This window comes from Syngnathus typhle, linkage group LG12 (genome assembly GCF_033458585.1).
Source record: "Syngnathus typhle isolate RoL2023-S1 ecotype Sweden linkage group LG12, RoL_Styp_1.0, whole genome shotgun sequence".
Taxonomy (NCBI): domain Eukaryota; kingdom Metazoa; phylum Chordata; class Actinopteri; order Syngnathiformes; family Syngnathidae; genus Syngnathus; species Syngnathus typhle.
The window spans coordinates 6,991,393-7,013,273 of NC_083749.1; the positions used below are offsets into that span (position 1 = coordinate 6,991,393).

Sequence of the window (21,881 nt, forward strand, 5' to 3'; positions counted from 1 at the left end):
CTGGGCCTACTGAAGCTGAGAATATACTGCACAATATTAATTGTCTTTAATATGAAACCAGATTAATCTTATTTTTAATGATCTGTATTCATGCGTGCAAACAAATGTCGTGTCATCACACTTTTTTCTCTCTCTCACTGCACTCCTGCAGTCTACTTGCTGCTGCTGGCTCCTGAAACTTGGCATTTTTTGCTTTTACAAGTGGGTCGATATCAGGTGTCAAATCCTGAGTAGCAGCAGATTTAACAATGCCATTCAAGTGTTCATTTGTTAACTTTGAGCGCTGCTTTGTTTTATTTTTGTTCATCACGGAGAACACCTGTTCACAAAGATAAGTAGTCTCAAACATGGAGAGAACCTTTGCAGCCATGGCTGTTAATTTGGGGTAACCTGGCACAAGATACTGATAAAACGTATCCAATCCCACGGACCCAAATGTATCCTTCATAGCGGAATCGCACTGCAAGTCAATAAGCTCGAGCTGAATGTCAGCTGGCACACCAGAAGGCTTCACTGTAAATGGCGAGCGAAAAAAGCCGAACTTGTTCTCAAGTTCACTGAAAACCTGAAACCTCCGCTCAAACTCTCGCAGCAAATCTGTTTTCATTGATTCATTGATTCATTGAAAGGTAGAAAGCAGAGGGAAGAGTCCCTTGTCAGCTCCTTCACTTCCCGGACGTTGAAGGGATGCTACCAAGCCGCGGTTAAAATGTCGGAAAAAAGTCGGTACCGATACCGCGGTCGGCAGTTTCACCATTCAGTCTGTAAACACTGCGTCAATACTTCTCTTGAAACTTTCCTCTGACTGGGCTGTGATACATGATTCGGGTAGGCGGTTCCAGCTATTAACTACACGGGTAGAGAGAGTAGCGTCGCCATGGATGCGTAACCTCCTCGGTTTGTATAGCTTCAAACTGTGACCACGTGTCGAAGTATCATTATTTAAGATGAAATACTCCCTCAGGTCTTCACCAAGTTCGCCTCGGAGAATGCGCCGGGTATATATCAAATCTCCTCGGTGACGACGGTAGGCCAGAGAGAAGAGATTCAACTGTTCCAGTCGATCTTCGTAGGAAAGCTGGTGAAGTTTTGCGACTGTTTTCGTACCGCGACGTTGAACACGCTCCAGCATATCGGTTTCGTACTTGGTCAATGGGAATACTGCAGGCAGTCCGTACTCAAGAATGGGACGCACGTGAGAAATAAACAGGGGTCTGAAAATCGCAGGAGTCATACGGGCAAACGACCGTCGGATGGATCCAAACATCCTGGTGGCAGCGGTGACCTTCTTCGTGGTGTCAAGACTAGTCTTTAGGTCTGACGACACTATGACACCAAGGTCCTTCTCACTTGTGGTGTTTTTAAGGAGATATCCTCCAATATGGTACGCCCTGAGTGGATTCTGAGTTCCCATGGAGAGCACTGAACATTTGGCATGGTTTACTGGAAGCAGCCATTTTTCCGTCCAACAATGGAGCCTATCTAACACGTCTTGGAAACGGTCAGCATCCTCGACGCTAGTAACTTCAGCCCAAAGTTTCAAATCATCCGCGTACAGTAAACACTGAATGTTCAGTTCTTGCGGGAGATCGTTGACGTAGAGTTTGAAGAGTTCGGGTCCAAGGACCGATCCTTGTGGCACTCCACTAGACATAAGCACAGGCGCTGAGTATGCGTCGTTGACTTTCACTCGCATATAACGTCCTTCCAGAAAGTCAGCAATCCAGGATAAGATCTTCCCAGTTACGCCAACCCTTTGGAGTTTAAGCAGGAGACGCATGTGAGGTACTCTGTCAAAGGCTTTGCTGAAGTCCACGAAAATGACATCAAGGCATTTACCAGCGTCGACGGCAGCTACCCACTTCTCTCTGGCTACTAGGAGATTCGATACACAGGAACGTCCTTCCTGGAAACCATGCTGAGCAGCAGTTAGCACGTCAAGCTTGTTCAGGTGATTTTGTAGAGCCCGCTTTAGTAGTTTTTCCATGACCTTACAAACAATCGAGGTCAGACATATGGGTCTGTAGTTTGTCGGATCATGGCGAGCTCCTCCCTTGAAGATTGGTTTGACTGTGCCAATTTTCCAATCGACAGGTAGACGTCCGGTTTCCAATGAAAGCTGGAATATGTGTCGGACGGGTTCTGCAATATGCTCGACAATTGTTCTGAGGAAAGCTGGGTGCATCTCATCTGGTCCAGGAGAGGAGTTCTGCCGTAACTCCAGAAGTGCTTTTATAACAGATTCTCGCTCAAATACAAGGTGATGGAAGCCTGAGTCAGGAACTGGAGTTTGGGAATCCAGGATCTGCGGCTCGACGGTATACACAGAGGCGTATTGTGAGCCGAGTGATTCAGCTTTTTCGGCATCCTGGAGAAGGAGATCCTCAGAACCCGGGGAACGAAGGGGAGGTATGCCACTTCCTGCCTTGGTCCTTCTTTTCAAATGTCCTTCTGTTATGTTGTCTTTATATTTATCCAAATCGGGACGATCCGGTGCCTTCGGACGCACAGCTGTGAGACATGAGAAGTGCGTGGTGCCACCGCTGGATAGCTGCGTCTCCCACAGTGACAGTTTCATCTTGAACGCACTTATGCTGTCGTAATATTGAGTGACTACTCTGTTACGGCCCTGCAATGTAGTGTTAAGTGTATTCAAGTATTGCGTAATATCAACCATGAAGGCAAGATCCTGCACCCATTCCTTGCATTAAAGTTCCTTTACTGGGCGTCCTTTCTTCTCCATAAACTGTCCAATTTTGCCTCGTAGCTCAAAGAAGCGCTTGAGTACTACACCTCTGCTTAACCAGCGAATGTTTATTTCCTGGTACTAACTCGTGTCAGTGCCGCATGGTGGACGTGAGCTCTTTTACACATCTACTGCCCTCTAGCGGCCGGAGGGAGCATTTGAGTTGTATTTATTTTAAAGAATCATAACTTTTGATAGAAATGAGCTAGTGACTCGCTTCTTTTTTTGACATACTCAGAAATTTATGACGGGCCGGATCAAATCATCCAACGGGCCGGGTCCGGCCCGCGGGCCGTATGTTTGACATGCCTGTTCTAAATGGTCTAAATCTGAAGCAGGACACTGTTAATGAGTACCGTAATGTTCGGACTATAAGTCGCGTTTCTTTTTCATAGTTTGGGTGGGGGGGCGACTTATACTCAGGAGCGACTTATATACATATATATGTTTTTTTTTCACTCTTTTGGGCATTTTATGGCTGGTGAGACTTATACTCCGGTGCGACTTATAGTCCGAAAATTACGGTAGTTTATATCCCAAGCTGGTTTCCCTCACCCGTGCAATGCATATTTGGCTTTTTTGGGGGGTCACCTGAGCCTTGTGTACAGAACTAATGAGCCAGGGATTGTCCATCTTGTAGGATCATAAGGAATTCCAGAAAGTGCACAAAAACTGTGTACAGGTAGTCCGCAATTTATGAACGTTTGATTTACAAATATAGATATACGCATTGGCGTAGCGAGAGGGGGGGTCGTGGGGGCACTGCCTCCCCCTGAAATACTATGCTTGGACCCCCCCAGGTGCCAGGCCAGATAATTGAGTTGTGGGTATTTTCTTATTTTCCAAGCTTTATTTTTTCCCCACATTTGTCACTGTAGGGAAAATACATAGCCATGTCATTAAAAAAAATGTTTTCATTTAATTTATGTGAAGACAGTGCTTGTGTAAACAGTATATACCGCATATAATATAATTGATTCTTTTTTAAATAATTCCTTTTATTTAAAAAAAAATTTTTTAAAACTAAATTTAATGTGTCTCAATTTGATTTACAGTACAAGCAGCCTATCAGAAACCATTGTGTTTTGTAGTGTAAGCATTTGATCAAATAAGAGTTTCACTGTTAAAAAACAACAACACACAAATAGGTCATTTGTGAAAAAGCTAACCGCGAATGGGCTGAGGGGTTTGATGTACACCGAAATACGTGCACCTTTTCTTTTATTAAGCCCGTGCCAATCTATAATGTGGAAATCATGCGCTGCCGTTATTGATCGCGGGAGGCCGAGTCGGCGCTCTCCCGAGTGTGTACGGGAAGTATCCGAGCATATGTATTTGCGTGGAGCTTGTGCGTGCGGTGTAGCAGACACTCCAGTCTATTGGATTGAGATTCATTCGCTATTTAAGGGTCAAGGGTTCGGACCGGTGCATGCCTCGCTGATCAATACCTCCGCCGCACACCCCGGCCGACCCCGGCATTTTATCACCGTAAATCCCTCGACCTGCCGCAGCCCAGCCACCCACCTTCCTAATCGTCCTTGTTTTGCTTCTTGAGTCATTTAAAAGAAGAGATGGAGTCAAGAGGGGAGCACTTTGTCGGATACTGTATCAGACAAGGCCATGTAAGATGGCCGTTTGATGGCTAATCCATCTATTTTGGTGTCTTTTCAAATTTATTGTATCCTGCGCTCACTTAAGGCTGAATTTGTAGCAGTCAAGCCACACAATTCAGATTTGGATTTTAATTTTTGATCTCTCATCAGTTGATCAGAATGCAATGACACCTTCTCTTTTACTTTTCGCGTAAATAGTAAGCTGATCATGTGAAGAGGCGGAAGATCCACACATACACTTAGCATGCTAAAATCAAAGTGTCACAGTATCCTGCATGGTTTGCATATGTCCTTCAGTCACCCTCCAGTGCTGCTCCTCATTCCAAACAAGATGCAAAGCGTGCACGCCACCATTGCCCCTTCACCTCCCATCACTTCTGTTGCACCCCCATCCTCCATCTTAGGTCCTCCGGCGGCAGCCGTCAAGAGCGGCGCGGACGGCATCCTCCCGTCCTCTCGTCCGTGATATAGTGACGCCGGGTTCACCTGATCGCCAAGGTCAGGGACGAACAATCTATTCAATCCACTCATTCTTATTAGGGACATAAACACATTTGGTTGGCAGACTGCACCTTGAACTTTGAACCGGTACACTTTGAGCAAATTCATCTTTTGTAGTCATTTTTTCCCCTCTGCCGCCAAAAAGTGTCCCTTGCCGCTTGTTGTGCTCCAAGCGTCAAACGCATCCATTAAACGAATGAGATAGATGCTGCCACTCTACATATGCAATATACTGAAATGCGGTTGAAATAATTGAAATTATACTGATGTATGTGTGCACTATTATTGATTTGGATCTCATAAATCACATTTGGACTGTGTGTTGGGATGCAGTGTTTCAAAGAAATGGCTTTTCTAAAAACATCGATTATGGTCATTTCATTAAATTATCTTGTCAACAAAGGCCTTTTTAGCTTTGGCTTTCTTGTGTTGATTTTGAAATTGTAATATTAAAAGAAATCGCATGAGCTTAAATAAAGAGACATATTCATCATCCGAATCTTTTTTCTTTGTTATTCCTGAATGTTTCTTCAAGCTGTGTCTTTATGACACTGTAGATCACTAAATCCTAAATGCTTGTCTTCTGGGTGCCTTTGTACTCCGCACAGATACAAGACGTTCTGTGTCACATGGAGCAAAGCAGCCCCAGAACACAATCTTGCTCCACGTGTACAGTTTATAGTGCACCACGAAAGTTGTGATTTTTCTTGATTTTCTTTCCTGATTTCCATTTCGTTGGTTGTATTTTCAGATTTTGAAAAGTTCAACAAACTGGAAGACTCTCCACTTTGATTAAATTTGAAGACTTCTCGTTCAGTAAGTGAGCCACGTAGTAATATTAAAGCGTAGAAATTCAAGACATTTAATATTTTTGGTGTTTTGTATGAAACATTTTGTCTGCTGAATACAGGTTAGTGTTTATGAGTACAAATGTTTGATATAAATGTTTATGAATACAAAAAAAATCTTTGAACTCTGGATTTACTATAAATTTAATTCTTAAGGATAATTTTGCTCATTTTTTATTTTAATTTTCTCATTAAGCTTTGCAACAGTATATGATCACAGCCCAAACTGATTTATCCCCCAAATTCCCCCAAAATGTGTGGTGTTAAAAAACAACACATGGCAAATTTAACATATGCTAAAAAGAGACACTTTAAATTTGAATCTCACAGGGTCACGCTGCTTCTTGTGTAGAAGATCACTGGACTATGACTCTCCTGCTGTAAACAATAGTTCTGCTTTGTGTCTTTTGTCCCGCAACCCTCCCCTCCAAAGCCGCCCCCCGCCCCGACTCCCCAGAAACCAAATTATAAAATCATCGAGTGCATGATGAGATTGCTGCTCGGGTTATTAATCTTCAATAAATACATCTTGACCCAGGGATTAAGTGTGTGCCCTTGCCGCCCCTTGTACACTACCCCCCCTTCACTACTCCACCTCCCTTGCCAAACCAACCACACACACCATCCTCACTCATCTCTCCAGAGGTGCTTTAACATGAATTATGACAAAAAATGGGGAAAGAAAACAACAATCTGAGGGTAGAAGGGAGAGAACGAGAGGCTGGAACAAATGTTCCAAAGGGGATTGGGCCTTGGCGAGTGATGGCTGTGACCTTGGAAGGGAGGGGTGGGGCGGAGGGGTATTGCTCTCCAGGTTGAAGCTGGATTGCTTCTTGGAAGACAAATAGCAAGGTTGGGGAGCATGGTCTACTCAGGGAGGTTGTCAGATTATGCTATGGTATGTTTGGGTTAGCAGTGGCTCAGTCTGTCAAACTACATTTTGTATTTATAAAACTAAAAGTAAGAAAAATTGTAGCAAAAATGACCTTTGTTTTTATTTTTGTCAATTGATTTCATAGATGAGCTTTTGAGGTTTTATTTAAATGTGTTTATTTTGATTCTAATGTGTGGCCATCCAGAAAAAAACATTTTTAGGAATTGCAGTTTAGTTCATTACTTTCTTTTAAAATACTTATTGACCTACTCAGACTCCAGAAGCTGATACAAACTAATAAAACAAAACTTATGCTATCTAAAAAACTAAAACTAATACTAAAACTACAAAAAACAAAAACAAAGTGAAGCATTGAAAACAAATAAAAGCAAATCAAAACTACCAAACCCTTCTAGGAACAAATTAAAACTAAAAGAAAAAAAAAATTAAAAATGAAATAAAATCTGTAATAAAAAAATCCCCAAACTATTAAAACTCTGCTATGAACCCCAAAGTACCGTAATGTCTTTTTAAAATTACTGTGCGACAAAAACATCTAAATGTGATGATTTTTTTTTTCAAAATATAATAGTCAAGTTATAATCGTATAAAAATATTAAGACGTAAAGGCCGCAACTTCATTTGATGAAGTCAGAAAGAACGTAACGTAAAATTGTAACGTTTTTCCCGTTAAACCAAAGAAACAAATTCAAAACAATTATCATTATCCTCCTTTAAGGATTGTACTCCAATCACTGTTCAAAGCCTGTCCCGTTCACCTGAATAAATGCACAAACCTTGAATTTTGTAACATCACCAATGACCCGTGTGATTGATCACTTCCGGGTTTGTCAGGCTCCAAGAAGGACGGGCTTGTGGAATAATCAATTACCTGTTAAAATATCCCCCAGGCAATACCCCCTATATCAACTGACAAAGCAGGAGTAATAACACAGACATAAGAAACTGAAAAGAACCGCCTTGTTACAAAGATGAATTACATCTACACGATCGTGGCAAAAACGTACCGACCGAAATGAAGCAGAGATTTCTTTTCTTCCAAGTCGCAGCCTTTCCGATTTGAAAACTGAATTCTACTACATTGCGATATTGATTTGAATTCAATTAACTGTTCAGCCCTGGTTCAGTCTGTTACGTAAACAGCCACATGATCATAAAGTCAAAATAAAAGCCAAGACATGCAGCGCTTTTATTTTGAAAGTTGTCCTTTTATTTTATCTGCATAAGTATGGACGATAGTACTAGCTTCGGGCTATCGGAGATTCGTAGCAATTTATTGAGACAAGACAATCCGCTTGTTATAAATTGGCAAGGGCCTGGGCAAGCGTTCCAGTTTCTCCAAATTAATTGTCCACCCCTGCCCTAAATGCCACCAGCAAAAATGATCTCTAAAGTGAAAAATGGCCTCCTGAAGCAAGACCAAAACCAATGGAAGATGTTCCCGGTTGGTCGTAACGAGAAGCTTTGCACGAGAGCTCGATTTCTGGTCTTCTTCCTCCAGCATGCAGGAATTCAGCGTCCGCCATCCATCCCGCTGACAGCTGAGCGATGACCTTCCCTCTGGCTCGTGCTGGTAATTGAAAAGCACGCCAGGCCGGCTGCTTGTGTTGCAACCATCTGTGAGTCTGAGTGCTCTGCCGAGTGTCGGGGGTGGGGTGGGTTGGTTGTGCGGGCGATGCAAGTGCCAGACAGCCTCCCTTGGGGAGCAGTTAACACCTCATAGCCACAAAGTCCCCCCCCCCATACCCCCAAGATGGCCCTTTGCACGTCCAAGAGGCCTAATGAGAAAACGGGTGATTATCGCGCTAAGTTTAAGCGGGTGTACCATTATGAATCCTGACAACAGTAACAAGGACGCAGAGTTAAACATTCCAAGAGTGCGGAATAGTGGAGGGAAGATTTATTACCCATTAAAACTACTAATTTATTCACAGAGGATTAATTGAAACCTGATTCACTAATTATTTGTTGGGGTCATTCGTCAAAGGCTTGCTTGGGCTCAAATGAGCAATTTGGTATTTTAAATTTTTTGAACTTAATTTTTTCTTCTTAATGTAGTGGCACAATTTTAAAGTCCAACTAACAAAGTCATTCAGGAAATCGCTGAGTTGAATAGTTGCTATTAACCAAGTACTATTGATATTTGTAATATAGCGTGACTAATCTCTGACTTCACTAAGTAATAAATAAGAAGTGAATGGGAAAGAAATTTGTCAGGCCACATTGTCAAATAAAGGAATTAATTGATGACGCTACATACATTATTGCATATTATAGCAATCCGCGTTAGCTCATGATCTCACAGAAGCAAGAAAATATTATACAACTTGCTGGAATTTCTTTTTCTATAAATTAATGTAAAGTAAAGCACAAAATGTGAAATTCAAGAAAATTTGAACTTTTGTTTCTTTATAATTTTTTTATTTTGCATTGTTACCGCTTGTAGACTAAAATAATGAATGATTATTATTACTTAAATAACATTATAATGTTACGATTTAAAAAACCAAAGCACTCATTTTGTGAGAATGTAGTAGTAACAGCCCAAAAGGTTATTTTACGTGAAAATTGTTGGAATGTAACACTTCATTTGTGTTTTTTGTTACTCCATGATGTTGGAGTATTAAGAAAAATAATATCTTCTTAGAATTATTTTTTTTTTTAAGAAAAGAGTTTGTGTGAATTAGGTCATAGTGAAGTCAAAAAAGTTAGTTTAATGCTAAAAAATTCCAAGAAGTTGTAATATGAAAAGAAAAATTGACAATCATAATACTGGGACATTAAAATCTCTTCTAGGTGAATAACTATAATAATGTGGTACTTATGACAAAAATAAAACCTCACATTTATTATAAAGTAGTTGAGCCCATTTGCAAATCAGTATGTAGCTCACACAAACACACTCCCGACTTGCATATGAAGTGCCGTTAGTGTTGCATAAAAAATGACTTAACATCGAGGACGGTGTCGCCTCGCAAGGAGGACACGAGTGATACATGGCTGATCTGTTTCTAATATGAATGTCCCGGAATACATTTCAATCAGGCACCACCGACACATTACCGCATATTGCATTCCCGTCTCGGGGGCGGAATGAAGAGATAATTATGCAGACGGAGATGTAATGGCCAGGCCTAGCAGGAGCCGTGATAGATTTGATTAAGGTTGTCAGTGACAACGCGCTAATGACCATGTTGATTAGTTGCAGTGCGTGAATGCCGCCAATATTAATCTTGGGCGTAAACAATAAACTGAAGTTGTGTTGTCCGCTGTTTTGTCAACAAATTGTGTGGATACTGAAACTTGTTTCTGTGTGTAAACTTGTAGAATAATCATTTAAAAATTACTTACCTTGCTGTCAATCCCTTTCCCAAATTTATTAGTGGGCGTAAATGGGTGAATATGAGGCATTAACTGCGTGACTCTCGGAAGTTGAGTGGAGTTGACAAGCATTAGTTTACGCAGGGCCCCTACCACATCAAATATGGCGGACACATTCACGACAAGAAAAGTACTTAAAAGTTGAGTCTTGGCATGGAGGTTTACGATTAGATAGTAGCTACTCCTAAATAAAAAATACTTTCAATGTTATAGTCCATTATACTCCATGGTGCCTTACTTAATTGTACCGTATTTTCCGGACTATAAGGCGCACCTAAAAACCTTAAATTTTCTCAAAAGCCGACAGTGCGCCTTATAGTCTGGTGCGCCTTATATAAGGACCAAATTCCTAAATTTAAACTGGCCCGAAGCATTGTGTCATGATCAATCATAAGTGGCCCGCTGAAGACTATGAATCATGAATAAAAAAGACTATGGATCATTATTTTGTGATTATAAAGTAATTTGTTGCGTCTGAAGTTGAAATAAAATAGATAAAATGGAGAATGATTTGGTATTGGCCTTATATAAGGACAAAGTTTTAAAATGGGCTATTCATTGAAGGTGCGCCTTATAGTCCGGTGCGCCTTATAGTCCGGAAAATACAGTATTAATTCTTAATTAAATGCAACATCAAGTTTAGTTCAAATTAAGGCAGTTATGAGTGAACTAAACTGTTGTGCCGACCTAGCTATCTTAGCTTTACAGTTCACAGAGCTAGCCTACCTGAATCTGACAAATGAACGTAAACATCGTCACACTGCAGCCATCCCAAACCGGTAGCCAGAGTTGTCGGGGCTGAACGATGACACAAAGAGATAAACAAATTACTTTTCTTTCAAAAAACACAAGGCACACTATGTCAAATAATGGATTTCCAAATGTAAACTTGTCAAGTCACAGAGTTCAAGTTTAAGTCAAATTGAGTCTTTCCTACCCTTAAAAGTTTGCTAGACATCTGAAGTTGAACTTAACTCAGAATTTCCAAAAAAAGGAATGACTTTAATGACCGCATATTGATGAGATACCACAGCCCAAAATGAAAAACAGCATTTAACACACACACTTAGATACACACGCATCCGCTTCGTCCACTGCTCCATTAGGTCTGAATTGTAGCTGTGATGTGTGAGACCCGAGGGAGGTGTTATTGTCACAACTGATTTACTCGCCACCATCTGACATGGGTATCAGGGCCTTGGGTATGATGTGTGTGCGTGTGTGTGTGTGCGAGTGAGAGAGAGACAACGGGCTTAGAGTCCTTCACAGAAAGCACCATTAAAGGTTGTTAAATGCTTAACTGCAGCCTCATATAATGAGAATCGGTCACCGAGAGAAAATGAATTTGTGCAACATAATCATTCAATTTATAGTCACATGATTCTTAATTATACCGCATACTGCACATTCTAAATTCTCTCGTGCTAGGAATGCCATAAAATGAATGTCACAATACTCTTTGAAATGAAAGTGAACAGAAAATGAAAAGTTATCAAGCTCGAGTTATCACCATCCTACAAACAGAACTTTCATTAAAAAAATAATTAGATATTATGATATTTATTTTAAAAAGGGCCCACACATCATAGTGATAATTGAACACAGATCTCCACTATGAGGCAGATGTATGAACCACTACTACACCATGCCGTTTAAAAATGATCCAAAATTAATCAATATGAAAAAGCAAGTTTATTTATGAAGAATAAAATGGAAAATTAAACATGTCTCAGACAAATCAACCAATTAAAACAAAGTGAAATAGTACAAGAAAAATAGCTTTCAAGAAAAAGACGATTTTACACTTGACTTCCCCAATAAATCAATTTAGTATGAATTAATTGTATTCTCCAATTTCAATGTTAATATAATACTTTGACATTCTCGTGAATTTTCTTGCATTCTAAACTCCCCTGGAGTTGTACATTTAGACTGCACAAACACCTGTCGCGACTTCCTGCCATTGTGTTGTTAGTCATCCGACAAATTACCTGCCTGACTTATTCTAATTCTTTACTTTTGCAAAAAGTGTCAGGATTTGCAGCGCAATCTGTAAAAGTGGATTGGGATAATCCCTGTTATTTGAGCGCGGGTTGACTTCTTGGTCACCAAAATCTCACGCCTGCTGAGATGTAGAAAAAAAAAGTAGGTCAACTAGATTCCAAAATTTCCTGCTGGTGACAAAATTCTCATTTTGATGATTCTGTGACAGGTCATCATCGAGTTGAATGATTTTTTTGACAACCGTTCCCAAACTTGTTCGGGGTCGGGTTTCGCGACTGCTGCCTCAGTCACAACATGTTCACCTGCTGCTTGACGGGAGAGATTCGAACCAATATCCTGCCTGTCCTACCTTTTCTTTTCCCCGGCAACCTGAGAGGGGAAACAGGCGGCCATTTGTGGCTGAGGAACGACAGCTGGCCACCCAGAACTCAATTGTTTATTCATCCATTTCAAAATGTTCCCAGGTAGAACTAATGGTGTCAATTTTTGTGGTCTTAGAGTTTATTGATTTTTTTTTTATTAAACTCAAAATGATCTTGCCACATTTGTTCATCAACCATAAATATAAAAACCATAAAGGAAAATATATTGATCCTATTGGAGGTAAACAATTCAAGAACATTAATAAATTCCAAAATTACACCAATAAAACAAATTTAAATACACATTCGAACTCTTCCTTCAACAGTCCCATTTAATAAAAAAAAAAAAAAAAACAGAAATAAATTAAATATGCCCTAAACACATCCGGCCTACATTTCAGTACAAATCTTAAATTTCAAGTACACCAAACAGGCAAATCAAGTCTTATGAGCATTCTCCAGAGTTTGCTGGTGAGCTGATCATTTGAATCAGGTATGTTGCTGCAAGTAAACATCTAAAATATGCAAGTTGGTGATCCTCGACGCCCCGAGTTGCCCATCCATGCAGTAAAATCTTCCTTCCCTCTGCAGTTGAGTAAATAAACATCCCATAAAATCTGCCAACCTAATGACTGCAGTAACGTATGATATCCGCCCCTCAAAATGTAGCGCAGTTCAACATCATTTAAAAACTTCAGGAGGTTATCCGATCTCCATATTTCAAAGGCCTCATTATCAATTAAACAGGTCAGGTTTCCGCGGAAACGCTCCGCTAATTATTTATGGAAATGAGGGCCAACTGCGACACATAGCGTGTGTATGTGTACTGTATATACAGTAGACTATATAAAACAGCTGAGGAAATTAATATAACACACACACACACACACACACACACACACACACACACACACACACACACACACACACACACACACACCCAACCTACCTTTCAGTTTTAATCCACTTAATTGAACCTGACTTTGAATGCCTAAACAAATGGGAGGAATTCACAGGGTATTTGATCCCTCCCAGGCTAATGGATTGCAGATTCCTTTCCCATAAGGGCATCTGAGCGCAAACAAGTCCCAGTAATCCCCCAATTGATGAGCGGACTCACTATCTGCATCAGGGGCCCGTTAAAGGGCCCGTTAAAAGCATCCGATGCAGTGTCGATTATTAGGCAGGTACTCAATCGGCAAAATTGAAGCTAGTTCGGAGGAGTCGATCTCATTGTGTTAATGTCGGTATCAGTCAAAATAAAAAATAAAAAAGCGAGGCAATTCAAGTAAAGTACTGCCCTGTGATTTTGCATTAAAAAAAAAAAAGCATCTCGCTAGATGTAAAGAAAGCCAAACAAGTGACAAATTTATTAATTTATTAAAGTCCTGCATCAGGAATCGGCATCATCATAATGAACGTGGTCATCACCATAAAGGAATAAATTAGACATAAAACATTTCTCCACATTAACAAACATATACATCACAGCCTCCGAGTTGCTACAGCAAGCACCTCTTCGGTTTTTTTTTTGTTTTCGATCAGAACGAGACACACAAATGCATAGATGTGACTGGACCCGCCGCATTTGGAACGTCGTATGTCTAAAGAATGTACAAAGTCCTCCCTCGCTGGATTTTCCTTTTATGGTCCTCGTATAAAAATAAAGTCTCCACAATGATAAACCATTATGTATATATTTATATTCGTATATATAGACATTTGGCAACAACCAGACACTAAAAGACTTCTGCACCTGACCACACTGTCAACGACAAAAAAAGCAGTAGGAGGAGCCAAGTGACCCTAAATTCTTAATGTTCATATTGAGACGCCAATGAACACGACTTTTATTAAGCCAAGTGCTTTTTACGAAGGAGTTTTTCCTCCATCCAATCAGAACCGATGAGGAGAAACTGGTTCCACCAGTCTGCCATAGAATCACGGTCTTATTTAGTCCAGTCCAAACAAAAGACAAAAACCATAAATATAAGTCCAGTTTCTTAGGATCAAATGATCAGAACTGTCCGTGGTCCACTTCGTCCAACCAGGAGGCGGGACTCGCCGGGAAGTCCGGGTATCCGCCGCTGCTTCCGGTGGAGAGGTCCGAGCTCGGGCCGTTGGCGGCGCTAATGGAGACCCTCACAGCGGGGTTCATCCCCCCACCTTGGGTCATGATAGAAAGGCCCGACTCGGGGTAGACCAGCCCGGTGATGAGCGGCTGATGCCGAGGTAGCGTTGGGTGAGAGCCCGGCGATTGGGCTAGGCCGTAGGGGCTGTTGGAGCGCATATCGTGGAATTGCTCTTGTGAAGGCAAGGCGGCATGCTCCAAAGGGAAAGAGGCGTGGTTGTTGCCCCCTTGGCGGGCCCCCATGGCTGGGGAGTTGCTGCTGTAGATGCCGTTGCTGTGGCCCAGCTCAGACATCGGGGGTTCATCTGTTTCAGAAAAGACAGATCAAGTTTGGTTCTTGCATCGTCGTCTTTTCTGGAGCGTGCAAATGAATCGTACCTGTAAAGGACACCTCGGCATCGCTGTCCATGCCCTCCTCCTGGATGCTGTCTTTGTCTGACTTGGAGCTTCCACGTGACCTCTTCATGTTACGGAAGTATTGACCCCACCTCTGGCGCCCAGCGTCCTTTTTTAGCCTCTTTTCCTTGGCTCGCCGGTTTTGAAACCAAACCTGCGATGGAAGAAAAAATATTTCATTTCATGGGATTAGCATCCTTGCTGGATTATTTGACAGCTTCTAATGCCTGCACCCTGAAAATGCTTCTTCCCTTTGGAGAGTCTGCTCGGGTGGCCATTTTAGAGTGCCTTGTTGTTGGCCTCGACTCTATTCATGTCATGGCGAGAAAACACAAGAGGTTGGAAAAATAAAATCGTCACCATTTAATCCCACACACAAATGTAAAACTCAAAAAGGCCTTTTACATCCGCCTTAATGAGATTCCGCCCTAGGTGAACCTTCTTCTCTTCCTTTCCTTTCACGGAATAATGAGGAGCATTTTAGTGGTTTCCGTCCCCCACTTTTGTCCTTGCAAATAAAACAATATATACGGCCGCCGGCGTGGGGGGCTCCCCAGCCCGGGCGACAGTACGAGAATGGGGCCGGCTCTCGCCATTGTTAACGAGCTCGCACTTAAACCACGCTGACTTTGATGTGGACTTCATTTTGCTCCATCTCGCCGTAAATTCACTCCAGCGTTGGGGTGTACGGAGTGCTACGGTGCCAGCTCGGCCGCCCATTGTCCCGCCGTAATGAACTCAGGACACTAATGGATCAGCTTCCTAATGGATCATAATAAACCTTACCTGCACGACCCGCATGTCGAGGCCTGTCTCAGAGGAGAGCTGCTCGCGGACGTGGCGGGCCGGCTTTGGAGAATTATTGTAGGCGTTCTTCAGGGTCTCCAGTTGTTTGGCCGTGATGGTCGTTCGGGGCCTTTTTGCGGTCGAGTCAGCTTCTGAAGGGCAGAGTAGCACGAAAGGCACAATGTCGTAAAGAGCATCTTTAACTGTTGCCTTAAGATTTTTTATTTTTTTTTACACTGGACAGTTTTTGTAGTGTTCACTGCGTGGTAGAATGCAAAACTCAGCAAGAGTGTCCATATTTGGCACCATTTATAGTAGCCTGGTGCCTTTTTTTTCGTACCAGCTTTAATTATAATGAAGTAAAGAGCATTCCTGTCCCTAAAGATTTTCCCAAATGTCACCAATTAGCTATAAGTGATCCAAAAACAAGTTGGACTAAAACTACGAGGCTAAAACAAGTTTAACAGCTAAAATGACCCATTAAGTAAAACCTGGCATCTTACTAATTACATCTGTTGGCAAAACATCCTCCAAATGGATGCCCTCCCTTCCCCTAAGTAATGGCACCCTTTCATCAGTAAAATAAACGTGTGTGTTTTTGGGGGGCGAAAACTAACCCAAACAGATGGGGAAATATAAAAAGGGATTTGAAATATAGTGCACCACGAATTAATGCGGGTCTTTTGGGCCTCTTATAGCTAAGTGCATCGTGTAGCTTAATTGTATTAAAAGGAGTACTGAACAATATGACACACACACACACCTCTCTGTTTGGCGGTCTCATAGTCGGCCTTGCACACCAACCGACTGTCCTCCATCAGGTAGTACTCGTCGCCCGTGGCCAGCTGCCGCTTACACACGATGCAGGCGAAGCAGTGCAAGTGGTACACAAAGTCTTGGGCCCGCCTCACCACCTGCGTGGGCGGGATGCCCTGCTGACACGCCGCGCATTTGGTGCCAAATCTCCTGTTGGGATACGAGTGTGGACAAGGTGGATCGTCACTTCACGTCTTGTAGACAAAATGCTGAACTATAGTTGTAAATGAATCAGAGCCAGGATAGCAGCTGTACCAAAAATGATATTTCCTGGATGGTTTTTAGCTCAATTGATTTGTTTTTAGAAACGGCCGCTATTTAGCCCGTGAGCTGAAGGTTGCTCACCCACAAAATCAGGTTGTGCCATATTCACTTCATCAAACGATTTAATAGCAAGAACAAAAACAAGTCTGCCTTGCATGCACTACCTTTTGTAAAATAATGTTATAATGAGAGAAAACTGCACAATCAGATCGGTCAATAGTCATCAAGTTTTCTTTCTACACTCTACTTTCACGTTGTAAACACAAAAACAAACATTCAAGGTCGAACTGAGAAAATTAACAATCTACAGCAAAATAATCCTTATTACTCTTGATGGAAAATTTGACTAAATGAGCACTCTTACGTTTTCTACATTCAGTCTTAGGTCATTATAGTTAAAGGTGAAGAGTAAAACTAGAATAAATAAAATAATTTTCATAAACATAATCTCCTGAAAATTAGCATTTAAAATTTATAATTGTAGAAAACCTGCATTTTTTTTCTAAAGCCAATTAAATTCTCATGATGGTCGTGATCATGACATTTGAACATGATTTATTTTCCAGCAGTTATTTTCAACCAAAACCAGCCTGACAAGAAACTCATCTTTCTTCCAGCAACAGTGTGATGCATCCAAAGTCATTGTCATAAAACAGTCATGGTGATGAAAATCTGCTATCACACCATCAAAAAAAAAAAAACATTGAATGAACACAAAATTTGAACACACCAAACTGGGCAAGACTTTCCTGCATTTCACAACAAAACAATACGAGATAGGCTGTCCTTCACTGAACCCCAACTTTATTTTTACATATTTTCCAGCATTTGTTCATACCAAACCCAACTATTTTTGATGCCAAAAACTTTGCCTTTAAAATCTCATGGAGTTCCTGAGACTTTCATTTTAACTTTGTGTGTATGTTTGTGTGTATGTGCATGCTCTCACTTGAAGAAGTCATCCTTGCAGTAGACACTGTCCCCCCGGCTGAAGCACTTTTCAGCCAGGGGAGTGTGGCAGTCGGCGCATTTGAGACACTTGCTGTGCCAGTGGCGCTCCAACACTTTAAGGATGAAGCGGTCCACGATGTGTTGGTTGCAGCCTGCACACACTGGGATGTCTGAGCATGTAAAAAAATGATGCAAAAATTAGTTGCACTCATGTCAGATGAATAAAGCCAATATGCAGGAATTATTTTATGGGGCAAATTCAAATGATAAAAATATAAGAATACAAAATGTTAAATGTACTTGGTAAATTGCAACCTGTCATTTTTTTATACAAAAGTTATTTGCAATATAAGCGATACGACATATTACAGTGCAAGATGTTTTTGAACTCTTATAAACATAATAAATAAATAAAATAGTGATCAATTCTATAATCCGGTACGTTGCCATCAAATGTGCTTGAAGGTAATGTAATAATGTCTGATATTTTTTAGATAATCAAGAGAGAACAGCAGACAGGTCATGGAGGCGTCACACAATCGGCTTATTATTTATTGAAACAAATGCTGCAATGAATCTGATCATGGCCATTGTGGATGGTGACCGAGGCCATGCAACATGCATGAAGCCCTTTCTGTAGTTTGGGAGTGCATACGGGGTGACGTCATCTGACAGGTGCTCGATCAGCTACTCAAGCATGCAGTAAGACCGTCCAACAAGTCATTTGCTCGCCTTTGGAGCTCCATTTTGAATATTAAAACAACAAAAGAGGCACTTTACCCGAACCCCCTTTTAGTAGAAATAATTCAGCGTGGAAAAAGTTGGGCAAAGTTTATTAAATGTAAAGTAAAATAAGAATCAAAATGTCAAATGTGGTTTGTGGTTTTCGTAAGCATAAGTCATCTTAAAAATATTATTTTCACGTGAAAACAAAATAAAATATTTACATCTAAAAGCGCAGAAAAAAAGTGGTAAAGAAACGAATGCAGAATATATGTTAGGCTACTTTTAAATACATATACTATACTTACGAACCGGAGCCTCGCAATTGTTTTTGCATCTACTTATCTACGATATGAAACACAAAATCATAAAGGAGTATGGATCATCGCGCTCGCCACGGATTTTGTCCGAGGTAGTGCCAAAGTATCCGTGCTGCAGGAGCGCGCACGCATTGAGTGAAAAACCGAAGCCGTTGTCGTGCGGCAGACAGGACCAGCTTGTTTTCAATAAAAAAACATGAAGAACACACTTTTGTGTTTGTCAATTTCCATCATCAGAAGCTCGGTTCTTTTATTTTCTCTTTTTGAATTCTCACTCGCTTTCTTCCCGAGGTGCTTTCAACGACTCGGAAAACTCAGTCTCCGGTTATCGTATCATATTGTCTTTAAGACATTGGACTTTATTTTGGTCTCAGTTGGGCTTGGAAGCGCCGTTCATGGCAGCATCACCTTACTTTTTCTGTGTCATCTTGGGGGTATTTTATATTATAGTGTTGCAAATTTGAATAGGTGCCCCCCTCTACAAACAAAGTTAGAGGGGTACTCATTCTAACAATAGCCCTATTAGTAGAATAAGTCAACCCGTGAGAATATAAGTACAAAAGTAATTTATACTAACTTTATTTAATAATTAGCAGGCAATATTTCATTGCTAAAACCGCAGGCGGCAAGCTTTATTGTATCGGCAATTATTATGCGCAAGTATCTTTCACAAATTGTAAAAAATCTTTTTCACTAAACAGTATTTTTAAATATGAGGCTGACTACGTTTTGACACACTCGAATCATTCCTATTGGTTGCTTTGGAGTCCTGCGAGACTCGTGTTTATTTAGGGCCGATGCGTGCTGTTCAATAGCAATGTTGATCGGGCCAGCACCCCAATGAATTTTATTGACGCTGATCTTTGGCACAAAATGGCGCCTGGGGAAATCATGCGGAGTGCAAGCATGCTGAGGAATCGAGAATCAATTGCGCCATTTGTCCACATTTGAGCAAGTGTATATGTGAAGGAGGGTAAACATGTCTCTTTTCTTATTTTGCAACTTCTTTAATCTCTTGTAGATTGTTCACTTTATTTTTATGCAATTTAGGATCTGGCTAAGATCAAATAAAGCCACGGAGGAACTGTTATGAAAACCATCGCAAATATTAACTATAAATGCTAATAAAGAAAAGATATATATTTTTTGCAATACATCGTTTTCGTTAATTTTGTATGGACCCTTTATAAAAATGTAAGGCTACTGGTAATTAGAAAATAATTTATCTCATTTTGAATATACTCAAAATGTTTAAAAATGTTTTCACATCTGTTTCAAAAGAAAAATACCCTTAAAAGAAACATGAAAATGAATGAATGAATGAATGAATGAATGAATGGGATACTTAAAAACGGGTGAATAAAGTTGAGCTTTATTACATGATCAGATTTTATGCGTGACTAATACCGGTGGTTAGTTGTGTGACTTAAGTGTAACCAAAATACCATCAAAAACGTTTCAATGAATCGTTTCCATTTTCGACGAATTTCAGTTTTTTTTTTAATTAACATTCTGCGTGTGCGTTAGCTTGCGCGTGTGCGCGCGTCTGTTACTAATTTTGAGCTTCAAACAACTCGTATTTTTTTTAAGTCTTCAATGAGCTATTTGGGAGTAGTCTGTTAAGATTTACTCTAAATGAATGCAAATATTTTCAATTCAATCCACCTGACCAGGAAACGTGCTAACATGCTCCAACATTATTTTAATATCTCTATTTTATTTTATTTTTAGATTATTTTCTTACATATCACGGTCATATTTGTGCTTAAATGTTTGTTCAGATCATTTAGGCCTTAATACGTTTTTCTTTCAACATTTTGTATGGTATTGTATTGAATCATTTTTAGTTGGATTATATATGCATGATGAGTTCAAGGTGGCATTTTATGCAATAATGAAATATTAAATTTTTGTGTGTTTTGCCGTTTTAACTTCTTATTTTTATTTGGGAATGCATGAGCATTTTCCCCGATTCATTTCTCTTTTGACCCCTTCAGGTGTCCCACCTGTCGGTCACGGCAGTGGGAACGTGACACCTGTTGCAGTACCTTGCCTAGCACCTTTTTCGGGTCGTTCCGGTGCAAGCGTTGTGTGTGTTTGTGTGTGTGGCAGGGGTGGGAGTGTGGCAGGGGTCCATGCACCATATCCGTTATCGTGACGACAACATGGCGGCAGCGGCGGTGTGGAATGACAGAACGCGCACAACATCTGTTCCGGCCATTTGTGCAACAATGGCAGCTCATTACGCATTCATAACGTCTCCCGCACGCATGCTGCGCACTCAAACGTGACAAAAGTGCGCATGTGTAGCCTAGAATACCAAAAACATCTCAGGGAAATATTTGGTTTAAAGAAAAGTTATTATGGAATCTTACACACACACACACAAAAAATGCGGTCTGATCGAACAGCTTCGTACTTGTCTACCACCTGTGTATAACTTATTAATATTCAACAACATTTGTCCCAGAAATAACGTAATATTCACAATTAAACGAACAAATCCGTCATTCGACACTTTACTGCTTTGGCTCTGCTCACACACTTTTAAAAAGTCGAGTTGCATTTGGTGAAATATTCCAATTGTACTCTCATATGTTTTTAAGAAGCAGCTTTCATCAGTTTTCTAACAACATGAAATCAAAATAAAATATTTTATCATCGTTGAAAAATCACCAAATATTAATAGTTAATAAAGTCCTACCTTGGCCTGCGCTGTAGCGGGAGAAATTGGCGTTATTCTGACAACTTGAGCCCGGATGCTCGAGCAACATTTTGTACTTCTGTTGCTGTATCCTCCTCCCACTCCAAAAAAAAAAAAAAAAAAAAAAAGGATGCACTCGGCTTGTTTAACAACAACAAAAAAGAGCAAAAAACAAAAGAAAAGAAAACAAAAAAGTGGTAGTCTCTCCCGAGTGTTGTCACCCAGAAGAGGGAGAAGTCAGCAAATGTGCATGTGTTGCTTCCGTGTGGCCGTAGATGATGCTCAGGAGGAAGGAGGAGTGCAAGAGGAGGAGGAGGAGGAGGAGGAGGGGGGCGTTACCCGTACGCGGTCAGCTGATCCCGACTAACCTACACCAGAGTAGGAGGTAACTGTCCACGGTCCTGAACGCTACCCGCACACATATTTGGAGGACACTGCAT

The 21,881-nt window shown here is 40.8% G+C and overlaps 1 protein-coding gene across 1 annotated transcript; it reads right to left on the minus strand.

Annotated features, from left to right (window-relative positions):
- Nucleotides 1-13,848: 13,848 nt before the first annotated feature.
- On the minus strand, nt 13,849-21,511 carry lhx3 (LIM homeobox 3). The gene is made up of 6 exons (XM_061293728.1): nt 21,442-21,511; nt 17,693-17,864; nt 16,427-16,629; nt 15,664-15,815; nt 14,860-15,031; nt 13,849-14,786 (listed from the first exon to the last, which is right to left on the minus strand). The coding sequence occupies exons 1-6, from the start codon at nt 21,509-21,511 to the stop codon at nt 14,368-14,370; spliced, it is 1,188 nt and encodes a 395-aa protein (XP_061149712.1). The 3' UTR covers nt 13,849-14,367.
- Nucleotides 21,512-21,881: the final 370 nt, after the last annotated feature.